This window comes from Papaver somniferum, chromosome 1 (genome assembly GCF_003573695.1).
Source record: "Papaver somniferum cultivar HN1 chromosome 1, ASM357369v1, whole genome shotgun sequence".
Taxonomy (NCBI): Eukaryota; Viridiplantae; Streptophyta; class Magnoliopsida; order Ranunculales; family Papaveraceae; genus Papaver; species Papaver somniferum.
In genome coordinates this window covers 73,827,434-73,854,148 of record NC_039358.1, presented here as the reverse complement: position 1 = coordinate 73,854,148, position 26,715 = coordinate 73,827,434, and the positions used below count along the sequence as shown (strand labels likewise).

The following is a 26,715-nucleotide window of genomic DNA, read 5'->3' as shown; positions in this document are numbered from 1 at the left end:
TCGACGCTGCACTAGCGGGGGGGGGGGGGGGGGGGGGGGGGGGGGTCAGAGCATAACTTTGTATTTCAAATGTTTCATGTTTTGTGTAAGCTTGTAAGTGTGTGATATAAGCGTGTGGTGTAACTGGCACGTACAGGTAATCTGTACGTTAGAGACCGATTATGTAGGTTAGTAGTTTCTAGCTTTTAAATAGAGATTCTCAGATCTCTTTCTGTAACAAGAAAAACATTTCAATTAAAATTATATAGAGAGAAATTCAATTAAAATCAATGAGAATTCAGAACATTCAGCTTTGCAAGTTCTTGAATCTTGATGTAGCAACAAGACTAAGAAATCGTCTTGGTGGCACAAGAATGAGTTTTTCACTCTTATGTATCAATAAGCAGCTTAGCTCATATCGACGGGAAGGATTTTGAAACATACTTTGACAAGTTGTATAGTGGCCAGATAATTAATACTTGTGGAACAATGTTATTTCAGGAAAGTGATTTCGAAACAGGAAGGATCCCTTCACACTTTTATTATCACACTATCTCACACGGTGAACATTATTTTTGTGAATAAAAGTCCAACTGTAACGGATTTGAAGCTAATATTTTGAAGATATGTTCCTCTTACTAAGTTCTATATATCTACTAAAAGTGAGCACATTCCGAGATATAAAACCTCACAATCTATCGGTCTTAATTTCGACGGTCAGAAAATCTTTGATTTTCAACGGCTCATTTTCAAAGTAGTAGATGGTGGTATTATACGTCTTGGAATATGCTCATTTTAGGAACGCAGAGCTATGTGATAGTAACATATCTCAAAATATTAATGACGTCCAATATATAGGATAGTGTGATAATAAAAGTGTGATGGGATCCCTCCTCTCAAAACAGATCACATTGTTCTGTTTCTGGAAAGGTTGCATTTATAAATAGGTCAACAGAGCCAAGAGGTTATTTTATGACACTCCCATACTCTATTTACAACCCAATTTGAGTATTTTTAGTTAAGTAAAAATTTCTCCGTGTTAAACATCTATGAATATTTAATATTTTATTATTGGCAAACAATGGATTTCTGATTTCAAAACCTTAAACATAAAATACTATAGCACAGATTACTACATTCTTTTTAAGAAAACAATGCCCATTTGATACTACTATTATAGGAAAAAAGGAAGACTTATATTAAATGTACCATCACGTACCTGTATATTTCACATTTCATTATCTCCACTTGCTGTCAAGTGCACCACAAGGCTATGTAAATTGACCTTCTTTAATCACAAAAACATCCTCCAAACCACATTTGTCTCTATCCTAATAGACATTAACATGACCCACTTTCATTACATTAACACTAATAAATACTATCCTAATCTTGTTTAATTTAATTATTGTACCGTGCAAAATCAATTTTCACCGGTTTCCAATGACTGGTCAAACCGGTGACGAGAGTCAACTATCTATGACTTTCGTCGTCTAAAATTCCCAAGCGTGTAATTTACACGAATAAGTTGGAAAAAAACATTAGTATCAGAGAAATGAATTAAATAAAAAAATAAAAGGAAAAAGGAAAGGAAATCAAAAAAACGGTGTAGCAACAAGAGCACCAGCAGCAGAAATGTTGTTGCTTCTCTGATTCGAACAGACAGACTCGAGGGTTTTGTGAACAGACATCGAAAGAGACTTAACACGAACAGGTACAGAGAAGAAGAGGAGGAAGAGAAGAAATTCTAGATTAAGGCGGTAAGGGTCTCTTTTTGGTGAAAGATAAGTTTGTTTCATCGAATCTTTTGTGTGTGTAACAAAGTTAGGGTTTTTTTCATCATCAATCGTGGATGAACAACGGTAAAAGCTTCTATCTTTTTCGTTATTATTCTAAATTATTCATTTCTTTTGTGTGTTTTATTAATTCATGATATTTTGGCTTTAGAAATGATTTTTTTTCATTGCTATCTCTTTCTCCGTTTCATTGCTATACTTAGAGCTTTACTTGTGTTAATACAAGGTTTGATATATTAGTTAGGGTTCTTGTTTGTTTTGGGTTTTCGATCTTCTGTTTTTGATTGAATTTTAAGATTTTTTTTTTCATAGTAGTAAGTGGAGGATTCATTTGTGGGAAATTAGATTTCTTTTTGATGAATTCAATGATTGTTTAGGTTTATGTCTGGAGCTTCAGGTTTTTGTTTTATCAATTTGTTGATTGAGGTTCAAATTGCTTAATCAGTAATTTTATTTGTGTTTCAGATTTCACTAGTTCATTATTGCCTAACTCTACTGTTGCTGGGGTTCTGAATTGCCATACAACATATCAATTCGCCGACTTCCTTGAAAGTTTCAGGTAATTAACCATAGAGATTGCTTTGCTTTTGCTCGTATTTTCTCTCTGCTGTTTATCGCTGGTGTTGGTTATTGTTTGCTTTCATTGATGTGCTTCATAGATGAGGTTGGAAATATTAAGTGTTATGCATCTTTTGTGGAATCTTTTTGCTCATCCTAACTCATAGATTAGAACGTAAAGGCACTGTTAACGGTATTGATGGTGTTAAACTGTACATGTTCTGTAGAAAATGTCACTGCAACTGATCGAATAGCTAGCTCATATAGTCTATCTGAGTATCTGATTATTCGATTGATTCCATCTTGAAAGGGGCAGTCCTGGATCCTGGTTAATTTTGCTTATAGGGTTGTAATATATGAATCACTGGGATCTCTGGTTAAGCTAATTATATTAGTTGTTAAGTGTGTAGAATTACTGTATACTTTATACATTTTCCAAACTCGTTAGAGTGTTCCAATTTTCTTTCGATGAGAAGAATGCAATCCACCTATTAAGAAAGTGATATGTTGCCTTTTCTTCAAAACGAGTTATAATCACTGGAACAGCCAAGCACAGGCATGGAATGTCGGAATAGGCATGTTTATATAGCGGATAACCTTTCTTTGCTGATGTGCATATGGACATATTATAAGCATGTTGTTTTCTTTTTGCTCTTGAAAGTCTAATGCTTGGCTATATCTGTTATTCTTATTCGTTATTTATGTCATATTACAGAGAATCCTATTAATTTGGTTCTCTGTGTTGTGCAGGAAAAATTTCTCACTGCTAGTGCAGAAGTAAGCAATAAAAGGTTATAGCATGCTACACGAGCTGCTTAAAAGCTCAGTAGGACCTAGGCGCTGTGAAAGAATATGACGTTAGAAGATTTTTTTACTCTAACTGAAATGAAGGACGGGCTCATGGCCCTTGCCAGAGTTGAAGAATTGGTTTCTGTGATGAAGGAAGAGAAACCTACAGTTGTGACGAACATCGGCGAGACAGCCAGGCAATGGTGCACAGTAGCTAGTACTTTGGCGGCCACAGAGGACAAGGACATTCTTCATCATTTTATTAGGTTGGAGGGGCTACATTTCCTTGACCGCTGGCTTCAGGAAGCCTGGCAGTGTTTAAGCATCACGAGTGACAGCTCTGTGGAAGAATCTATTGTTGCGTTATTGGGAGCTCTAGAAAAGCTGCCGATAGACGGTGAGAAGTCAGTTTCTTCTGGGATAGGTAAAACTGTAAAAAAACTTTTTGAGGTCAAGAACTTTACTGTCCAAGAGAAAGCTAGAATCTTGTTTGATAGCTGGTCTCAGAGAAGTAGCAAAAAAGTCACGGATCACCAAGTTGCTGAGAAGATTAACGGGTCCTCTTGTAATAGGATTGAGCCAACCAGTGCAATTAGCACTGTAGATAGTGGCTGCCCGGGTGATTCAATTGCTGATAACTCACTTTTAGATGGAAGTGCTAATTTAGATCATCTGGTGGACCAGTCAGCTGGGGGTGAAAAGGGTACTCAAGGTGCTGATAGTTCTCATTCAGAGATTGCTAAAGATGTAAAGATTGCACATCTTAATTACCGGGATAACCGTCAAACTTCTTTGAGTTCTGTCTGTAAGGAGGAGGGGGAAAAACTTCGACGGGGCTTCTCTACTGAGACAAAGCCTCACCAAGAGAGCCTTTCCAGTTGGAAGACAGAACTTCCTCTATGGGATTTGCCACTTGCCAGCTTCTGTGGAAAGTAATATTGAGGGGAGGTCTTCAGATGCTACAGAGTTGAAACCTATCTCTAGTGATGAGAAAGAGACCGTTGCATCAAAAGGTAGCCAGGATATGCGTGGTAGGAAGGAAATATGCTCAGTTTCTGCCTCATCTACTTCCTCAAGTCGTATTACTCTGCAGAATGGTGAAACACAATTGGTTACTCGAAACAATCTTGATGATCCCGTCAGTGATACTCCAGTCTCTGAACTGAATACTGAGATGGTCAACGGTGGAGGGCAAAAGCATTCTAGAAGCACCGTGGAGCATGAGGCTGCAGACCGCTATTCTAATGTTTTGCTAATGAGAACTAGGAGTGTCTTGAGAAAGCCAGAGGATCTGGATTCTTCTTCTTCATCAAGAAAAGAGGATACTGGAGCACTAGGCTTTGTGAAAGAGGCTGCTGGTGAGTCAGTTAAGGTTGGGGGAGGAAAGGGTTATGGAACTGCTGCTTATGTATCGAAGTCAAAGAAGGATACAAATGTTTTGGATACCATCCACAAAAAGAAATCAGATGCTGAACTTGATTATGGCGGTGAAGATGCACTAGAGGTTGCTCGGCAAGTTGCTAAGGAAGTGGAACAATTAGTAGTTGATTATAGAGAAGAGTTCTGCAGCACCTCTTCTGAGAAAAACTCTGGTGGAGTTGCGGATCCTGGTAGCCCCGATTCTATAAACGTCGAGCAGGAGCAACCTGCAACTACTGAACCAGAAGATGAGGTCCATACTGGTGAAGATATTTCTCCTGAGACCCTTTCTCCGGACAGAAAGAATCCTCAAGTGAGTTCTGAGATCACAGATAAAAATAAAGATTCTACGCCATGTCCAGACTCTTCTCAGGTCACTGAAACTACCGAAGAACCTGCGGTTAACACTGGAAAAAACATGTGTGACTTTGATCTGAATGACGATGTCTGCATGGAAGAGATAGATCATCCAATGACTCCCACCTCTGCACCCTCTGGCTCCGCACCAGTCACTGTTGTTTCTGCTTCAAAAGCAGCAGTTCCTAGATTGCCCATGGCTCCGGTCCATTTTGAGGGAGAACTTGGATGGAAAGGATCTGCTGCAACAAGTGCCTTTCGTCCTGCATTTCTTCGCAGGACTCCGGAGGCAGAGAAGAGTATCTCAGGAAGCAGCCATAGTTCGAAGCAGAGACAAGACTTCCGTGATATTGATTTGAATGTGGCTGAAGGTGATGCTGGTGGAGTCGCCGATCCGGTGTTAGCAAAGCAGATTCCAGCAACATCTGATCTCCATTCTGGGGAATCTTCTGTTGAAGTGAGTTCTAGACGGGCAGAGAGGCTCAAGTTGGACCTGAACCGCTCCGATGACAATGAGGAGACGCCATCAGACTGGAAGGTGGAAGGAGGGTTTGTTTACCACCAAAGAAATGGACATTACAGCCCGTCTCCAGCGTCGTCATCCTCATCAAGGCCGTCTTCTTCCATGAGGAACTTTGATTTGAATGATAATCCATCTTTCTTTGAACATTCAAATGATCAACGCTCTGATCTGGGCAAATCCCTGGACATGAATGGTTTTGGAGGTGCTAAACTGGATGATCCTGTTATTTCAATATTGGGAACACGAGTGGAGCTCAATAAAAAAGAGTTTCTCCCTCAAACTCGCTCCTTCCTCCCAAACGGACAGGCATCAGAATTCCCCAGTTCAGTAGACTTTGCAAGAGGTGGTGGAGGGGGAGGAATGCGCTCTACAATGACTTATACACCCTCTCCACTTTTTGGATACAACGGTTTTCCAGCAGCGGGGCCATCCATGCCTCTCTCTCAAGGTATGTATGGTTCTAGTTCTGTTCATTACATGGTAGATTCGAGAGGTACCCCTGTTGTACCACAGGTAATGGGCTCCTCGGTAGCTGCTCCCCCCAACTACTCTCGTCCACAGTTCCTCATGAACAGCACAACCGGTCATGTGTCTGGTATGAATGGGGCTATGCCAACGCGGCCTAGTTTTGATTTGAATTCGGGGATGACAGTTGTTGATGCGGCAGAGAACAGAGACCCACATGGTGGATTTAGGCAGCTGTTTATTCCAGGACAAGGCGGTGTGTTAATGGAAGACCCGATTAGATCCTCTTCTTCGCAGGCAATGGGGTCAGGGATGAAAAGGAAAGAACCAGATGGTGGATGGGACCTGTACCCTGTTGGCTATAAACAGAAATCACCATGGCAGTAAGAATATGTTTTGTTCAACATAAATGGTGGAACCTTGTGTCTTTGTTTAGGGAGAAAAGATCTTAAAAAGAGAAGAAGGAAATGATATTGCCGGAAACAGGCCAGAAGAGAGGAAGAAAGATGAGCCCATTGGCTTATTTAGTTGAACTGAATAAGGCTGGAAAGCACGTTGGGTATAATTGGATTCATGAGATTGATTCCTGAGAAGGAAATAGACGGAAAAGAAAAAGAAGCAAAAAAAAAAAAAAAGAATCGTAGGTCTGCTGTTTTTTGTCTCGCTTTTGCTTCCTTGATTTGCCTTCTGTTTTTCTTAATTTTTTGTCTTGTTGTCAAAGTTTTCATAGATAGCAATCTGCAGCCAAGGAAGTTGTCCATGTATTCTGTTCTGTATATCTCATCTTCTCCTTCTCTCATAATTGTCAACAGTTGAATGAAAATGTTGGGTTTATTCTTGCCTTTTTCAGTGTATCCAGAGAGCAATAATCTGAACTTCATTTCTGTAACAAGTGTTCTGTTCATATGTAGAAGGTAAAACTTATATTGATCTGAATTCATAGTTTTCGAAATAGGAATAATAGTAAATGGTTATATTTGTTGCTCTGATTTATAGAATTATATCTTGCCGCTATGGTGTTCTCAAGATTGTTTTGTTGTTTCTTTGCTTTTTCTTAGCAATCCCGTGTTTCTGTTTTGTTATACTCAAGGAGTCTCTCTTTGTAGCATCTCTGTCTAGAGTTGCATTTGCATTGTGGCATATATGCCAGATGTTTTGGCCAACTTGGTCAGCAATTTAGCTGGATTTCAAGTTGATACCCTTACTACTGACATTCCATTGGCACAAACCTATCCTTGAAGTAGAAATTGCTGCAACGTCGTACTTATATTAATATTCTGTCAGAAAGCAAGTAAAGAAAAATTGAAAAGAAAAAAAGATGTGTACTAAATTCTATGCGGTAATGACTGAGAAATTTGTGGAAGTAGCTTTCAGTAATTGTGATTATTATTAAGTTGGTGGTGGACCTGGTGGTGTTTGGTGGTCCGGGCTGTTCAGGAAGAAAGCGAAAAAAAAAGGTGAAAGAGTAGGTACGTATTTGACAGTGTACAAAGCAGTCAGCCTAACATTCCTTCCTCCAATCACGCTTTAGCAAGAAACAAAAACTGTACACACGCAGGAAAACGAAAGAAAAAGAAAGGAATATTAGATTGGATTGGATTTGATTTGATTTGCAGTTGGGTTAAAACTGAGAATTACAAGTTCGTCTGTAGCAGTATCGAACCCGTTCAGTGTTGCTAGCAGATCTAGCTAAAGTGGGAGAGAGTAGAAGTGTAAATTGGGACGGGCCAGCACGTTTATGGCACAGCACAACACGTTAAAATTCGAGCACGGCACGGCACAACAGGTGACCGGCCCAGCACGGGCACATCACGTTTGTTTAATGTGATGTGCCAGACAAATAGGCACAGCGGCACAACACAACGCGCGAAGAAAGCACGCCACGTCATGCGTAAAATACTACACAATACATCACATTTGATGCATATTTCACAAAAGAAATCATTATTTTAGCCAATTTGTAACATTTTATTTTCGCTATACTAATTTATTTATATAATAATACATGTACTAACTAAAATATCTTAAAAATATTTATTTTGGAGAACATAAAATAAGTGTGCTAGTACAGCCCAGCACGGCACAACACGTTTATTTTTCTGACACAGCACAGCACGGCATGCCATTTAGCACAGCACAGCACAACACGTCTGAATCTCTAGCACAATCCAGCCCAGCACGCTAAGCACACGACTTCGTGGGCTGGGATGTGCCGCGCCGGAACGTTTTACACCTCTAGGAGAGAGGAAAGCACTGGATTATTCTGAAAAGTCATTTGTGATATCAGTACCCATATAAAGCTTTCAGATTGCAAATGCTAACTAGTTCCATTGATCATGTAATTGTAAGTTGGGTACAAAGTCGTCGATGATCGAAAGAAGTGGATCATTTTTCTAGTTTTGGCCCTGTATGGTTGTTGGTATGCATTTTATACGTCCTGATTATGAGCTACCACGTCTCCCCGACACAATCCTTAAAAGCAAAATCCAGGCACCTTCCCAAGGTCAAGGAAGATCGAGTTAATACTTGCACAAAAGCTGCACGGGTTTCCATCGCTCACTCCTTGGGACACAGTGACACACTTTGGCATCCCTAGGTGGCATAAAAAGGTGTACATGCCTTAGAACCGAAGTTCCTCCTCCTTCCCTTGAAATTGTCACTTATTCCCACTCTCCCATCTAACTTTGACCCAAAGTGAACGGATTCTTTCACTTGTTTATTTTTCGGTGACTCTTATGTGAGTCTTCTGAATCTGATTCATTTGAATCGTATTGATATCATCTAACTCATTTGGATCTGATTCAATGTCTATTTTTTCGAGTCGGATTTGAATCATCCGACTCAAAAATATGTGAGTTAGTGGTTTAATCCCATAAGTTAGGAATATGTTATTCCCTGACTCAAATGGATCCAAGTCAGAAATTCCATCTGAGTCAGATCTGATTCGATGTGACTCAAAATGAAAAGCAAACGATTTGATATCTCACTCGAGCCGAATCAAGAGCCGAGTCAGATTCAAACATGAAACAAACACACTCTTTATCTTTAATTAAGCAACCGGAGCAAGTAGTACTAGTCTACTGCACCACGCACAAGATCTTCCTTCTACCACACATTCTACATTTATGGTACCCCAAAATTAGACCTTAAATTCCAAACAGACCAACTATATTAAACCCTCATTAAATATCTAGCTTTCGTTAACAAACAAGAAACAAGAACGGATGCTCCATTTCTTGAGTCGTGTCCGCGTCCGACTCATCGAATACGAGATGTGCGTGGGACGCTGACACGACGCGTGTCCGACGCACCAATTTGCGCGTCCTGCGCGCGTCTGGTTTGGACGCACCGATGACGCGTGTCCGACGCAATTTTTTTTTCATTTTCATTTGAACTTCTTCCTTTATTTTTACTATTATTAACCAAATGAAGAAAGATAAACATTTAGATCAATAATTTAGGTCTTTATTAGGGTTTTGTAATTTGAAATGACATCACATATACCCTTAGTTGGGCACGTGTTGTTCTAATAATGCATTTTTATTGTGTCATGTGTTTAATAGTGACTGATTGTTTGACCTTCGGCGTGTATAAACAAACGATATCTTCTTTTCTTTTGAAATTTATACACATGTAGCATCATTTTCTAATTTTTAGGATCGAAATACTTGACTTTACTGTATAAATACATGATTATATATAAATAAAATATGTATATATGTGTCCGCGTCCTAATTTTTTGAGAATTTTGTAGTGTCCGCATTCGTGCAACCCAGAACAAGACTAAAAACAAACAAGAAACAAGATTTGTCACAAGTTGAACTTTTATGTTCACATGAGACAATGTTAAGAAGACATGACTGACATTTTTCCACCAACTAGTGTTAAAACGTTATGCCCTATCCATATATATAAGCATAATAAAACCCGTAAAACCTTCCATTATCAGAAACCACCATTTAATATTGAAAGCAACATTACTAGAGCTTGCAACGGCTATAAATACACACTTCTTTTGCCAGTATTCTAGTACTAAAATAGTCAAATAAACTAACAACAACAATCTGACCATCTTGCAGGCCGGAGAGGAGGAGAAGAATAAAATCACAACAACAACCAAACAGAAGAAACACACACCCCCATTCTCCTTCATTTCTTCTCTCCGATTAAACAAGTAGCTAAGGTGGTGTTTGTTTGCAGCTGACTCATCTGAGTCGTCTGGATCTGAGTCGTCTGGATCTGAGTAAAATCACCTGACTCATCTGGATCTGATTCACTAAGGTCTGAGTCAGAAAATATGTTTGTTTTGTGAGTCAGATCTGGCTCAGCTGAGTGGATTTTTTTGGACAGAAAATGCCCTTGTGCACATTTCAAACAACTTGTTCACTACCAGTCTAACAACCTAAAACTTCAACCCATGAACAAACTTTAGCTATATGAGATTTTTAATTCCATAAAACAACTTCTCTAAACAGAAGTTAATTATATTAGATTTCAATTTAATAAATTACATTGGCTTAAACTCTCAAAATAAATTACACAGAAGTTAATTGCTCGGATTTTTTATGTAACAGAAGTTTTATGTAACATCACAAATTGTTCACTACCAGTCTAAACAACTTCTCTTTTTGATGGAATTAAACATTACCAAACAATAAAATCTAAAGACTTCGTTCCTACAAACATAAAAGAAGCAGAAGCAACAAAATCTAAAGGAAGCTAGCTATCTCATCACGTAAGTTGTTCATATATATCTGCTCTGGTCGTCCAAACAGACGAGGTGCATTTTCACCTGTGTCTCATTCATATCAAATGTCTCATTCTCATATTCTTTAATTAGCCAATCATCCAATGCATTACGACGTAGAAAGTTATGTATTGACATGCAAGCAATGACGATATCTCTTTGAGTCTCAAATGAGTAAGAAGGCATTTTACTGAAGACGGGAAATCTTACTTTCAATACCCCGAATGCTCTCTCAATCACATTCCTCAATCGAGCATGGGCTTGATTAAACTTATCCTCTTTTGTTGTTGGAGGTACTCTTCGATAATCACCTATCCAATACCTTATGTTGCGATACGGACACATAAACCCCTGTGTATGAGAGTACGCAGCATCACATAGATAGTATTTTTCTGCAAATTTTCAACAAAAACATTACGAAGTTGAACAAAAACATTATGAAGTAGTACTAGTTACTAAATGACAAGCCAATATAATCAAAATAAATTATACAGCTCAATGGAGCCTAACAGAGGATGAAACCAAAATGATTAGCAAAGGGCACAATGAATGATGAATGATGAGATACTGGGTATGTATCTCTTATTTCTTTATAACCAAGAATACAAACATTCAGATGAAACTGTGCCTAGGGGATATTACCAACAATAAATCCTAGTTGCCCTCTTTGCAGACAATTTTGACAATTTTGTACCTAAGGAACATGATTCACACGAATATAAAGTGCTCAACCTCCTCTAAATGTCCACATATAAAAATAATAAAAATGATTGAGTAAGAGATGATTACCTCATCAAAAGGATGAGATCCTGGGTTTTCTTTTATCTTCTCTTGTATCCGCTACATAAGAAGAAAAAGTATCATAAGTGATTACACATTCAGTAGCAATTCAACTCACGGCGAGCAACACATAGAAAAAGTAGCATAAGTGATTACACATTCAGTAGCAATTCAACTCCTGGTATGGTACTTGCATTTTAACTGGGTGAAACAACAACATACATGTCTATATCAATTCAACTAGCATCTTAGCTCTGTTCTACACTAACTGGGTGAAACAACATCATAAGTGGACTCTTCAATATCAACCTGAACTAGCATCTTAGCTTTGTTCTACACTAACTGGGTGAAACAACATAAAAAACCATCAACAAACATAAAAATGAAACCCCAACTATAAATCTACCAAAATATACAAAAATAAATAAATACTTGTTTAACTGATTTTAACAAAATACAGAAAACCCTAACTATCAATCTACCAAAATACACAAAAAAAATACATGACTAATCGATTTAATCAAACATACACACAACTGTAACTATCAATCTGCCAAAACACACACAAAAAAAAGACATCATTAATCGATTTAAACAAAATACACAAAACCCTAATTTTCAATCTACCAAACCCTAACAATGATAACATCATCAATCGATTTAAACAAAGAAAAACCAAACCCTAATCATCATCCACAACTTGTAATCAGATCTGTCTGAAGAAAGAGAGAGAGGACGAGTGGATGTGAGATATTCTTCAGATCTGTCTGAAGGATAAAACCCATGTTCCAAATCACATAACCCATACGAAAATGAATATGGATGAAGAATTATACCTGAATATGATAACGATTCTAAACGAAGGTGATTTAAAGATGAAAGAGATGAAACGAGGGTGATTTGAAAGATGAATATGGATGAAGCAGATTTGAAAGAGATGAAACGAGGGTGATGATGGATAGAAATCAGTGGATTTGATGAGAAAGATGCAGGAGATATCAACTAGGATTTGGTTCTGTATCACCCATCTCTTCTCTCGACAAAGAAAATGAGAAGAAATGAGAAATTTTTTTGTTATAAGCTGTCGAGGGCATTTTTGCCAATTCCAGCGACTCAGAAGTACTAGTGAGTGACTCAGGGACATGGAAGTGCCTGACTCTCTAAGGCCCGAGTCAGGGGTTAGCCTTGACTCAGATGCCGAGTCAGAGGTTGTAAAAAGTGCAAAACAAACAATCTGACAGCTGACTCGGCGCGAGTCAGGGGTTGAGTCAGACCCAGATGCCGAGTCAGCTGCAAAGTCTGCTACATTGTCCCCACATAAACGACCGTTGAAGTGGGGGGACCTTGATTAAATTCTAACCCTAGGATGAGATGAGAGATTTTGCTACAACGGATTTATCTGGGAAACAACAATTGCACTTCTAACCACATGCTTTCCATCAACCCAAGACAAGTATCCATAAAGACCACCCGAGTCATCCATAACCATGTTATGACTATCCATGCTAACAAACACCGCAAAACTCAACTTCTTTACCGACTCCGTGAACACCAGTTTTGTTGGCTTCACACTGATTGTTACCCCTCTTGGTGATTCAATCTTGGGTCTGTAAACTGAATTTACTGCACCAACATTAGTGACAGTCCGAATGAATGATTTTGTGGTGACCCCTTTGCCTGAACTTGAAAATATTGCTGAGATTGATGGATAGTTTAAGTTCCCCGGTTGTGATTTTCTTGTTGTTGCGCAATTCGCTACAGCTTTGGTGATGACTTGAATTGTCTTCGGGTCGTAACCAACTGAGCATAAGAAATTCACGTAATCTGCATTGGTGATATCGTATACTAATCCAGGGTCCATTGCAAGATCAAGGTTAAGATGCCCGGAACCAAAATCGAAAGGAGTAGATGATTTACCAGTTGATTCGTCAGTAACGGGTTGAAAGCGGTTATCGTTGTTTCTTGCACTGGTCATCATTGCGGACCGGATCATCGGAGGAGTCCAATTTGGATGAGCTGATTTTAGCAACGCAGCAGCACCACTGACATGAGGAGCAGCCATTGAGGTACCAGAAAGAATATTGAATTCTGATTTCCGATTATCGGATTCTAAACCAGTTGGTCCGACCACATCAGTCCAAGCAGCTAAAATGTTAACACCAGGAGCAATCAAGTCAGGTTTAAGAATCTCAGGTGTTAAACCACTTGGCCCTCTCCTGAGAATGAAGCAACAATTGGAGCTGGTTTTATTCCAATTACAGTTCCGCGGAACACAATTGTTGCAGTTGCCAACTTAGACGATGCAATATATGATGCTTTAACCAAATCACCCTCATCGGAACCAACAGCACAAGCAGGGATTATATGAGCATCACCAACTAAGCCTTCACCATTAGACACACCATTGGCTAAAATCATACCAATTCCACCAGCTTTTCTCACTACTAAACCTTTAGCAACTCGGGCATTACTTCCTCGATCACAGACGACAATTTTTCCTTTAATAAGTGCAGGGTCAAGTGAATTTTCCATACATAATGATGCAGACAACAAACCAGATTTGCCTGGATACACAAGTGGATACATTTTCCCATCTAATGGTTTTCCAGCATATAAAGAAACGCCATTAAGTTTCTTACCATTACCAAGCAGCACATCCGCGGGGAAATTCCGATCAATCGTTCCTGCGCCGACTGAAGTAATCCATGGAGCAACATTAGTCACAGACATTCCAGTAGGTCCATCATTCCCAGCTGATGAAGAAACAAAAACCCCTTTCGAAACCGCCCCATAAGAACCAATTGCAATAGGATCAAGATAATATGGAGATGAAACTCCGTCGCCACCACCACTTGAGATAGAAATAACATCAACACCATCATTAACAGCAGAATCAAATGCGGCAAGAATATCAGAATCATAACAACCAGAATTTTTCCAATAAACTTTATAAACAGCAATTCTAGCTTTGGGTGCAACCACTTTGGCAATCCCAGACGCATAACCAGACATACTCGCTTTAAAAGCATACCTCCCAGCAGCAGTCGAAGCTGTATGAGTTCCATGCCCGTCAGCATCTCTAGGTGATCGAAATTCCACAGATGTGTTCACATAACCAGGTCCTCCGGCACCACCAAATCCAGCTTCATGACCATTAGCAAAAAATCTAGCACCGATGATTTTCCGATTACATGAATTGGAAGTAAACTGAACACCAGATTGACAAACACCTTTCCAACGAGAAGGAACAGGACTTAAATTCAAATCAGAGAAACTTCTTCTTTCCGGCCAAATCCCAGTATCAAAAACCCCAATTATAATATCTGATCCATAATCAGATTCAGCCCATAAACCGTGTTGATTCCTCAAACCAATAAACTGTGGAGAACGAGTTGTGTGTAGCTCTCTACGTTGATCTTCGAACACTGCTAGCTAGTACTGATGATGGGTTGTTTCTTGAAATTGAATCAGCTTCTGATTTCGTTAGTGAAGCTGAGAATCCGTGAAAGACTGTGTCGTAAATGTGTAATATTTTTGATGATGAGGCGAATGAGGATGCGTACCAGTTTGTATGAGATGGGAAAATTGCTGGTTTTGATTCTTCATCTATTCTGAATATGAATGTCTTAACCTTTTCATCAGTTGATGTTGCGGATACTATCAACGGAAGAAGTAGAAGAAGTAAAGAGAGAATGTGTCTGAAATGAAATGCAGAAGCCATTAATGAAAGGGTTTTGAGCAGTGGAGAGTGAGCTGAGAGAGTGGGGAGAAATCAGCTCATTCTCAGGAGTGTTCTTATAATTATATAGAGTTATTTCAAACGGTATTAGTTTGTTAATTAATTACTAATAGCACTTTATTGAAAAGGAAAAGGATAAAGTCGAGTTTATCGACAATGCCAGTGTAGTGGAGTACTCTGGTTAAAATAAAATATTCCATAATCAAATTACACTTTTTACTTTTTGAAAGGTTATCTTGTGTTGCACAAGATACTACGTGGCAAATCTATTTTGGTGCTGTTCTTCACTTGTTTTTGTCTGAATTTAGATCTTGTTTTTGTATAATTACACTTCTCTAACACCGTTGTTCATTAGCACAGTTCGCGTCCAAATGTAATTTTGGGAGTAATGGAGAACATGTAAATTGTAAAGTACACATTTTTGATGAAGGTGCAATAATTTAACTGCAGGTACAGGGACAGTTAATTCAGTTTCATTTAAGTGTGTGTCTGACTTTCTACCATGCGGTTAATTATGTTTCTCACATATAATTTTGTTTAACAAAGTACATATATAACAAAATGAATGTGTTTTCTGCAATGAATACACCGTGATCTTATCTTGCACACTTAAATGAACTGAAGGTGGAATTTTCATTGAGATATTTTCAACGCGCTCAATCAACTTTCTAAATCTTTTCAAAGGCATCATTTTGTACCCATTTTGTATAAGGAAGTGGATAATCACATCTTGAGCTGAGTGATCATGTGCAACTAAAAAGGAATACCTTCTAGTTGGGCCGCAATAATGACATTTCATACCTTTTCTGCAGCAATACAAGGACATGCATATTACATACCGAATCTTGTGAAGATAACTTTGACGAAAAAAATATTAAGAAGGAATTTACCCAACACTTCACCATTATATTTTAAGAATTACATCGATGGAAATCTCAGTTGGACATTCTGCTTTTCCAATGAGATTTTTAGAGAAAAAAATTGTTGGAAAGACTCATGGAAGTAGAGGAGGTATGGAACATTATTAAGAGTTGTGGTAATAAAAAATCTTCGGCTGCCGATGAGCATATACCCTGTAGAGTTTTTCGAAATTGCATGTTTGTTATCTGATAAACATGAACATAGAGATTCTAATGTAGTTGTGAGAATAATTCTCTGTATCTTCATTGATAGGCAAAAGCCTGATTTATACATGTTTACACAACTAGATAAGGCAAATAAAAGATACACCTAACAATTAGATAAGGCAAATAAAAGATATACCTAACAATATCTAGGATGTATACAGAAAGAATATATATACAGTTACAACCAAATAACAAACACAATAATGTCAAGATATATCATATCTTGACCATATCTTAACACCCCCCCTCAGACTCAAGGTGGTGGAGTACACATCTTGAGTCTGGAAATTAAGAATCGAAGACGAGCTGCAGAGTGAGTCTTGGTGAAAAGATCAGCCACTTGAAATTCTGATTTAACATGCGGAAGAGTGATTGTACCTTTCTTGAAATGATGACGAGTAAAATGACAATCTATCTCTATATGTCTTGTACGCTCATGAAAGACATCATTGTGTGTAATTTGAATAGCAGCCTTGTTATCACAATACAGTGGTGTATGAGCAGAAATTAGAACTCCCATATCACGAAGTAGCCACCGTAACCAAATGAGTTCAGATGTGGTGTGAGCAAGTGCTCTATACTCTACTTCAGCACTTGAACGAGAAACCACACTTTGTTCTTACTTCTCCATGAAATCAACGAGTCTCCCAAGAACACACAGTAGCATGTAATAGATTTTCTATCCGTAATATCCCCATCCCAATCGGAATCTAAGTAAGCTTGAAGAGTGAGATCAGACTTTGATGAGAAACACAAACCTTGATGAATAGACCCCTTGATATATCTTAGAATTCTGAGAACAGCTGCATAATGAGTAGACCTTGGAGCAGACATAAACTGACTGACTATGTGAACTGTATGACTTATGTCTGGTCTCGTAATGGTCAAGTAATTTAGACTCCCTACTAGTTGACGATACAATGTTGGATTAGACAATAGAGTCCCATCTGTAGGACTGTATTTTACATTCAATTCAAGAGGTGTGTCAGTTACCTTATTGTCAGATAGCCCTGCACGCTGTGGAATCTCAGATGCATATTTGACTTGTGATATGAAATAACCAGTGGGTGACATGCCAACTTCAATGCCAAGAAAGTAACTTAAAGATCCAAGATCTTTCATCTTAAAACAATCACTGAGATATGACTTGAGTTCAGTAATACCTTGTAGATCACTGCCAGTAATAACCATGTCGTCAACATACAAGAGAAGAATGACAATTCCTTTTTTTGACGATCTGAGAAACATAGCTGAATAACAGAAGCTTTGTGTAAAGCCATACTGGAGAATTGCATTGCTAAACTTCTCAAACCAAGCACGAGGTGCTTTTATGAGTCCATATAATGCACGTCGAAGCTTACATACTTGATTAGTGATGAGTGCTAAAAAGTGCATATTTCTATATATTTTTCTTGGCATTTAACTCATCTTTTGTGCATTAATTCTACATTTTATCCCATATTCTGTATTTTCATTGTTTTCAAGAATAAATATTTTTATTAATTAATTTTGTATTTTTAGGTACTAAATAAAGCTTGAATGAATTACGGAGCAAAAAGAGCAGAAAAGTGGTGGAAGCCAAGAGGAATCACACAAGGAAGCCGCGAAGAATGTTGTGCGCAAGACCAGAAGGCTAGAAGTGGGCTTGGAAGGAAGAATTTGTTCTTAAAGAAGAAGTGGGCTCAGAATTGTCTAAACCCAAACTCTAACCTAAGTCCAAGACCAAGCCCAAAGCCTGCCTAAGCTCGTAGCCGTCAGATTGGATCCACAAATGCATCCTACGGTCGCTTCATCGTCGTGCATCGAAGTCTGAAGATCCTGTCAAACACTACAGCACCTAACTCCATCTTGAGCCGTCAGTTTCGTTGTACTTCCGCATCCAACGGTCGCTCCTCGCTTTCTTCTGTCTCGCCGTTAGATCAATCCATCATCTTCGCATCCAACGTCTTATCCTCGCTGTTCATCAACAATTGCTAAACCCGCTCAACACCCGAGTACCAAATACCCTATACCCAAAACAAACGCACCCCAATCCATTTTCCATCGACCTTCTCTTTCTTCTTCCCCCTTCTTCTCTTCTGCAACTCGATGTCCAGCGCCACCAACTCCACTGCCCCGCTCAACCACCACCATCTCCTCTCAAATCAACCAAACCCCAACACCCATCACTCCCCCTATTCCTCTAGCTATCTATTTTATAGTTTTCTCAACTCTCTGAAACCCTAGATGAGAAAACAATAAGATAGGTCGAGCTAGAGCAACAGCACAGACCAGCATAGCAGAAGAGGAAGGACGAGCATGGGTCGAAGCAGAAATCACAGTTGGTGTGGGGAGCAGGAGAATACGAATAGGAAGCATGGGTGAAGAGTTATAATTGCTATCAGTGATTAGGTAAAACCTAATTTAATTTTCACCAAACCCTAATTTCACTGTTTTTGGGTTTTTGATTGTTTGTATAAATAGATTATATGGGTGTGTGTTAGAACTCGTTCTTGGGATAGCCAAGTTAACCCCCAATTTGGGTCTGAGTAGGTTTAATTTTAATTTCAGTTTCAATTTCTATTTCAATTTCAATTACTCTTTCTGTTTACCATGTTTTAGTTCATCACTAGGAAGCAGATGAAGCCTCTATGCCACAATGAAGTAAATGATTTAGTTTTGTTCTTGATGAGCTTGAATTAGAACCATGGAGAATTGATTACTCAGTGATGATAGTAACCTGTGATTGGTGGTGCTGTAAGAAGACCACCAATGCTAGGGGTGAACAGGATTAACTAGGTGAGCAATTTTCTTTAGATATAGGATAGTTAGTCAATTAGTGATCAAGTCCATCTGTGATTGATGGTGCTGTAAGAAGACCATCAATGCTAGGGATGCATTAGTGAACTAGGTGAATAGCTTATCCTAGATGAAAGCCCAGAACACAAGGCAGGCCTGAACCTTCACCTTGTTTACTAAGGCCAAAAACAAGACTTGCACTGGACATGATATAGCTGAGGATTTAGGTGGATTCAATATCCTAGTTTTCCCCAATTCCCTGTTTAGGTTAGATTTTACTTAGAAAACAACAATAGCTCCCTCCAAGTCCCTGTGGACAAACCCTTTCTTCCCATCACTAGCTACAACTGACCCTGTGCACTTGCAGGTCAATTTGTAGGTTGTTTATAAAACCCACCAAGTTTTTGGCGCCGCTGCCGGGGACTCGGTTAGCGCGTTGTTGTTTTTGTTCTACATTTGTTTGCTGTTCTCTGCATTTGTTTGCTGGTGCAGGTCTTGTTGCTGGCTAGCCTTTGCTAGCTAGCTAGCTAACTGTTGCCTGTTGCTGCTAGACCTTTCTTAACCTTGCTGCTGAGCTTGCCAAGCTGCTGGGTTGTAAGAACTTGACCCTTGTTGCTGCTGCCCTGCCTGCAAGCCCTGAACTGAACCACCTGCTGCTGCTGGTGCTCTTGTGCTGTTGTGGTGCTCCTGCTGGTGCCAGGCCAAGAATCCTGTGAGCTGCTGCACCTGTTGCTGTGCTGCTAAGGCTGAAACTTGCTGAACCAAAGCTGCCTGAAACCCAAAGCCTGCTGCTGGCCTGTTGTTGTTTGAACCTGAACTGGTGCTCCTGCTGCCACTGAAGCTGCTGCAGCTGGTGTAAGATAAAGCCCAACTGGGCTGTAAGCTGCAGAAGGTGAAGAAGTTGAACCAAAGCCCAACTGGGCCTCAGAAAAGCCAAAGCTTAGGATGATCCAAAGCCCAACTGGGCTTTTGCAACCAAACTGAGCAGCTGGGCTGTGCTTAAGCAAGTAAGCCTAAACCCATTAAGAGAACCCAACCTGTGGGCTTCCATTTTTAATTTGTGGGCTTGTAATAATTTTTTCCATTTTTCTGTTGGGTTTGTAATTAATTTCTTGTGGGCTTGTTTGTTTAATTGCTTGTGGGCTTGTGGTGTTACATTGATTTGGGCCTGTAGTTTTAAATTAGAAAAACTGAACTTTTAAAAGCCCAACTGGGCCGCAGACCAAACAAGCAACAATTGGGCTATCTCAAAAGCTACATTGGGCTTCAGTTTGCATACACATTGTGGGCTTGTTCACCTTCCCTTGGCAAAGCAATTTCTCCCACCAATGTGGGCTTGCTCCCAATACTAAAACCAAAATTTTTGCTCCCAATTAAAAAAACCAAATTTTTCCCAAAAATCCAAACCCATTAAAAACCAAATTTTGGGCTTTGTAACATAGTTACTTAGCTTTTGAGCCAAATCATGTCTAGATCTTGGTCTACAGTTGGGGAATACAACAAATCCCTTAGAGAACTTGCGTATGGACATACTCCACGTTATGAACCTCCCATAGACCATGATGTCAATAGTTATAGGAATTATTATGGACATTTTCAAAGTCCCGAGCCTCAATCCATGAACCCTAGTAACTATTCACACATGCATCATTCATCACAACGTGAAAATGAACATTTTGCTAGTGCCTCACTCACACAATCATCACTGATCGATCAATTAGAAGCTCGAATCGCAGCTTTAGAAATGCAATCACATGAGGAATCTGTCACATCTAATTTTCTTAGGCAACCTGAAATCTATGCATGTCCCGCATGTGGTAGTTTAGACCACCCTGTTGAGAATTGTCATATTTTGCATAATTTTAGGCAATCTAGAGAAAATCCAAGGTATGAAATGCCCATAAATTGTGAGAATGGTAGTCATTGGGACCATAATCAATCCTTTGAGGGTTGCGATCAATATTTTGTAAACCCTAATGACCATGCACACATGTACCATTCACCACAATTTGAACATGAAGAATTTTGTACTCCCATGAATTTAGACTCCACCACAGAAGCTTTCAGACTCAGTGAGCAAAACTTTGATAGATCTACATCACGAATTCAGGCATGTTTAGATCAGATTTTGCTTCACCTACAAAAGGAGGAAATTCATGAGGAAATGTATGTTGTCCCTAATGAAGTGTCTAGTCCCATTCTTGTAAATGATGTTGAATATGAACCTAATTTAGAGGAACATGAATCGACTAATGACACCACCACTGTTAATGAGGACCAATATGCATGCTACCATGATGATGATTATGATGATATGTTAGAAGAACATGAAAATATTGTGGAACCTGTTGGTTCAAAAACATATGGCTTCTCGCCCTCGACCTTCATGAATGTTGTTCTTTCTAATACTCATTGTAATTCATATGATTTTGATATTGACATGGGATTCGTACAATTATTCTGTGAAGATGAGCATGACATAGGAATAGTTGAATCTTCTGTAGACACTAATGTTAATATGCATGAAAATATATTTGATGTGTCTGATTCTCTACCTAGGTCACATTGTGATATTTCTCCTGATTTGCTGATGCATGAGAATAAATCTGTTGATGATGTTGATGACTCTGATTGTGATCTTGCCAATTTGTTTGATGATTGTGAGCATGTTGTGACACGTGTAGAAGACTTAGGAGATGTTGATGTGATTAGTAATGATGTGCCTATCGTCCTACATAAGTCACAATCTGATGGCCTTCCACCCAACCTAGATTTGGTTTGTACCCATATTGTCAAACCGACTTTTCTGAGAGTCCCTAATCTAGGTTTGGAACTGTGTGCTTCCCAAGTCCTTTTGGACTATTTTGCATCTAAGTATAATATCTTTGAGGAGCCACAGTTGGAATTAGCATGTTTGCCCGTCCCTAGCACAGTTCATTTCGAGCTAGACCTTGTGCATGATGAACCCCCAAAACTGCGAGATTTTGTTTCCAAAATTTTGTCCGTTGAAAAATCCAGGTTTGGGGGTAGCTCATTTTGTTTCACAGTTTCACTTGCGTTTCTTTCCTGTTATATTTGTGTGAAGCTGTTGAAACCTCTACACTTCGTCTTTTGGGTTGATCCTCAACTCTTTAGATTATTGGTGTATGGTGAATTTTTTGTACATAATCCAGTAGATAAATTTTTTTAAAAAAGAAAAAAAAAAAAAAAAAAAACCTTTTGTTCCTTTTGTATATATTTTGCTAATCCAATATGATCTCGGCTGACATATGTTGGATTCTTGCCTTGAATAACGGAGTTCTAATCTTGCTTTCGCCGAAATCGGGTATTCTCTTTCCTTTTTCTCTACTCAGCATGATCCTCTTCATATGTTGTATTATAATATTGTTCATATTTTGAAACATTGAGGACAATGTTTAGTTTAGGTTTGGGGGTGAAAAGTAGATACTTTGATAATATGCCATAATTAAAAAAAAAAAAAAAAAAGCAGAACTCCTTCTTTTTGAAAAAATTTAAAAATTCCAAAAAAAAAAAAATTAAAAAAATCATAAAAATGGAGCTCATTTACCTTGAAATGTTGACTCTTGTGCAAATATGTATTTTTATTAGGAGTCTTAGTCTAGATATTTAGGCACCCTGATTCTAGCACAATTCACATAGTGATAAGAAACTTGCACGCGCACGATCTACCAATACATGTATAGCCTCATCCTTGAGGTGTTCTATCGGAAGTTTTAGTTGCCAATCACTTTAGAATACTGAACGAAACTTGACTAGCTTGTTCTTTGGTTGGTTGGGATAGAAGGTGGAGGTTACATTAAGAAAGACAACCATCGAATTTAACTGGGTGCATCAAAAAGGGCTACCTCTTGCTAAGTGTCATGTAATTTTTATTCCTTTCTCTCTATGTATCAAAAGAGTTACCATGTTGTAAATTCTATTCAAAAAAAAAAAAAAAAAAAAAAAAGAAAAAAATAAAAAAAGAAAATCAAAAAAAAAAAAAAAAAAAAAGAAAAAAAGAAAAAAAAAAATCAAGTATTTATCAATTCCATCCTCTCTTGTTCCAAAAATAAAAGAGAGTAGTCAATGTAAATAAGAGTCATGTAAAGAGTCATCTTTTGTGTTTTTGTGTTATAAGCAAGGAAGGGTGTATGCCATTGATGTACAACGCGAGTAATTGTGAAATACCTCCAACTCATTCACAATTCTCGTAAAGTCCGGACAACTAGCTAGATTTCGACCTCGGTTCTTAGCCTGAGAAACTATCTCTTGGTGATTAGTAGTCATAACATCCGATCTTTCTTTACACATGTGTAGATACACTTTACACTCTTATCACATGTCTTTATTTGTTATCAGTGCTAGGATTGTGCCTTTGATAGCTAGATTGACATCTCCATTTTGCTGTGAGCTTAAACTGACTTGCACATGTCACATTTGATGGAATCTGAGCTTATATTTTGTCCTAGAACTTTGTAGGTACGTTCTAAGCAAACCTTCACGAGACTTCATTCGTCCACTAGGGACACTTAGTGGTTTAAAAGGCTTAGTGCATACGCTAAATGCATTCGAGAGACCAGCGACAGTGGTATAGGTAGGATTTTCTTAGTTTTGTTTTACTTGAGGATAAGTAAAATTCAGGTTTGGGGGTATTTGATGAGTGCTAAAAAGTGCATATTTCTATATATTTTTCTTGGCATTTAACTCATCTTTTGTGCATTAATTCTACATTTTATCCCATATTTTGTATTTTCATTGTTTTCAAGAATAAATATTTTTATTAATTAATTTTGTATTTTTAGGTACTAAATAAAGCTTGGATGAATTACGGAGCAAAAAGAGCAGAAAAGTGGTGGAAGCCAAGAGGAATCACACAAGGAAGCCGCTAAGAATGTTGTGCGCAAGACCAGAAGGCTAGAAGTGGGCTTGGAAGGAAGAATTTGTTCTTAAAGAAGAAGTGGGCTCAGAATTGTCTAAGCCCAAACTCTAACCTAAGTCCAAGACCAAGCCCAAAGCCTGCCTAAGCTCGTAGCCGTCAGATTGGATCCACAGATGCATCCTACGGTCGCTTCATCGTCGTGCATCGAAGTCTGAAGATCCTGTCAAACACTACAGCACCTAACTCCATCTTGAGCCGTCAGTTTCGTTGTACTTCCGCATCCAACGGTCGCTCCTCGCTTCCTTCTGTCTCGCCGTTAGATCAATCCATCATCTTCGCATCCAACGTCTCATCCTCGCTGTTCATCAACAATTGCTAAACCCGCTCAACACCCGAGTACCAAATACCCTATACCCAAAACAAACGCACCCCAATCCATTTTCCATCGACCTTCTCTTTCTTCTTCCCCCTTCTTCTCTTCTGCAACTCGATGTCCAGCACCACCAACTCCACTGCCCCGCTCAACCACCACCTCAACCACCACCATCTCCTCTCAAATCAACCAAACCCCAACACCCATCACTCCCCCTATTCCTCTAGCTATCTATTTTATAGTTTTCTCAACTCTCTGAAACCCTAGATGAGAAAACAATAAGATAGGTCGAGCTAGAGCAACAGCACAGACCAGCATAGCAGAAGAGGAAGGACGAGCATGGGTCGAAGCAGAAATCACAGTTGGTGTGGGGAGCAGGAGAATACGAATAGGAAGCATGGGTGAAGAGTTATAATTGCTATCAGTGATTAGGTAAAACCTAATTTTAATTTTCACCAAACCCTAATTTCACTGTTTTGGGGTTTTTGATTGTTTGTATAAATAGATGATATGGGTGTGTGTTAGAACTCGTTCTTGGGATAGCCAAGTTAACCCCCAATTTGGGTCTGAGTAGGTTTAATTTTAATTTCAGTTTCAATTTCTATTTCAATTTCAATTACTCTTTCTGTTTACCATGTTTTAGTTCATCACTAGGAAGCAGATGAAGCCTCTATGCCACAGTGAAGTAAATGATTTAGTTTTGTTCTTGATGAGCTTGAATTAGAACCATGGAGAATTGATTACTCAGTGATGATATTAACCTGTGATTGGTGGTGCTGTAAGAAGACCACCAATGCTAGGGGTGAACAAGATTAACTAGGTGAGCAATTTTCTTTAGATATAAGATAGTTAGTCAATTAGTGATCAAGTCCATATGTGATTGATGGTGCTGTAAGAAGACCATCAATGCTAGGGATGCATTAGTGAACTAGGTAAATAGCTTATCCTAGATGAAAGCCCAGAACACAAGGCAGGCCTGAACCTTCACCTTGTTTACTAAGGCCAAAAACAAGACTTGCACTGGACATGATATAGCAGAGGATTTAGGTGGATTCAATATCCTAGTTTTCCCCAATTCCCTGTTTAAGTTAGATTTTACTTAGAAAACAACAATAGCTCCCTCCAAGTCCCTGTGGACAAACCCTTTCTTCCCATCACTAGCTACAACTGACCCTGTGCACTTGCAGGTCAATTTGTAGGTTGTTTATAAAACCCACCAATTAGGTTCATGAGGCAAACCAGGAGGAGGTTGCATGTAAACCTCTTCTTGTAACTCACCATGAAGAAACGCGTTTTTCACGTCCATTTGATGAAGCCCCCATTGTCGTGCTGCAACAACAACAAGTAATGTACGAACTGTAACCATTCTGGCCACTGGTGCAAATATTTCTTCATAGTCAACACCATACTCTAGTGTATAACCTTTTGTAACAACTCGTGATTTACATCGTTCAAACTCACCACCTGACTTGGTCTTAACTTTATAGACCCATCTGCTTCCAACAACTGATTTTCCAGGAGGAAGGTCCACCATTTCCTATGTCCCTGCCTCTGCATGTGCTTCCAATTCATCATCCATTGAATCTTGCCATTCTGGAATGGCTGCAACTTCTCTGTATGTTTTTGGTTCATAAAATGACAAAATAGAAGACAAGGAACATTGATAGTATGCATACTTAGCTGGTGGTCTTCGATTGCGAGGTGGCAAAGTATTTTCTTCAGAATCAGGATCTCGTTCCTGAGTTGCACTGTCAGGTTGAGTCGTAGAGTGGTCTTGGTCATCCGTATTTGGTGGATCAACAACTAGAGGAGATGGACTTTCAGGAGTAGATATATGAAAAGTGCTAGGATTGGATTCACTAGGAAATGGATCAAAATAAGTGAAAGACTCAAAAAATGATGATTTTCTGCTTGGAAGTGACCAGAATGGAACTTTCTCCCAGAATGTGACATGACGAGATACACGAAGCTTTCTATTAACTGGATCATAACAACGGTACCCTTTTTGTTCAATACCATAACCAAGAAAGATACACAAGACATTCTTTTGACCAAGTTTATGACGTTCACGTTCTGGAAGGAGTACAAAACAAGTTGAACCAAAGACTCGAAGCTCATAATAGTTTGGTTTCTTATCATAGAGACGCTCATAAGGTGACATTCCTCCTATGACAGTTGTTGGGACTCTATTGATGGTGTAGACTGCAGTAAGGACTGATTCTCCCCAGAAATTTGAAGGAACTGAGCCAGAAATTAAATGAGTTCTAGCTGTCTCTATAATATGACAGTGTTTACGTTCTGCAACTACATTTTGTTCAGGAGTTTCAGTACATGACAGTTGAAGAATGGTGCCTTGGGTTTTAAGAAATTCTTTGAATGGATTGGAAATATATTCCCCTCCTTGAT

General features: G+C 38.9%; 2 protein-coding genes, 1 long non-coding RNA gene and 1 pseudogene across 3 annotated transcripts; 2 read left to right on the top strand and 2 right to left on the bottom strand.

The window, feature by feature from the left end:
- The first annotated feature begins 1,556 nt into the window (after positions 1 to 1,556).
- Positions 1,557 to 2,335, top strand: LOC113330408. The gene is made up of 2 exons (XR_003350259.1): positions 1,557 to 1,841; positions 2,241 to 2,335. It is a non-coding gene; the product is annotated as an uncharacterized LOC113330408 (long non-coding RNA).
- Positions 2,336 to 3,095: 760 nt separating this feature from the next.
- LOC113334760 lies at positions 3,096 to 6,740 on the top strand. The gene is made up of 2 exons (XM_026580995.1): positions 3,096 to 3,999; positions 4,043 to 6,740. The coding sequence occupies exons 1-2, from the start codon at positions 3,186 to 3,188 to the stop codon at positions 6,271 to 6,273; spliced, it is 3,045 nt and encodes a 1,014-aa protein (XP_026436780.1). The 5' UTR covers positions 3,096 to 3,185; the 3' UTR covers positions 6,274 to 6,740.
- Positions 6,741 to 11,422: 4,682 nt separating this feature from the next.
- Positions 11,423 to 15,195, bottom strand: LOC113290755 (annotated as a pseudogene).
- A 1,666-nt stretch (positions 15,196 to 16,861) lies between these two features.
- Positions 16,862 to 17,353, bottom strand: LOC113334696 (uncharacterized mitochondrial protein AtMg00810-like). The gene has a single exon (XM_026580905.1). It carries the CDS (start codon positions 17,351 to 17,353, stop codon positions 16,862 to 16,864), a length of 492 nt encoding a protein of 163 aa, XP_026436690.1.
- Positions 17,354 to 26,715: the final 9,362 nt, after the last annotated feature.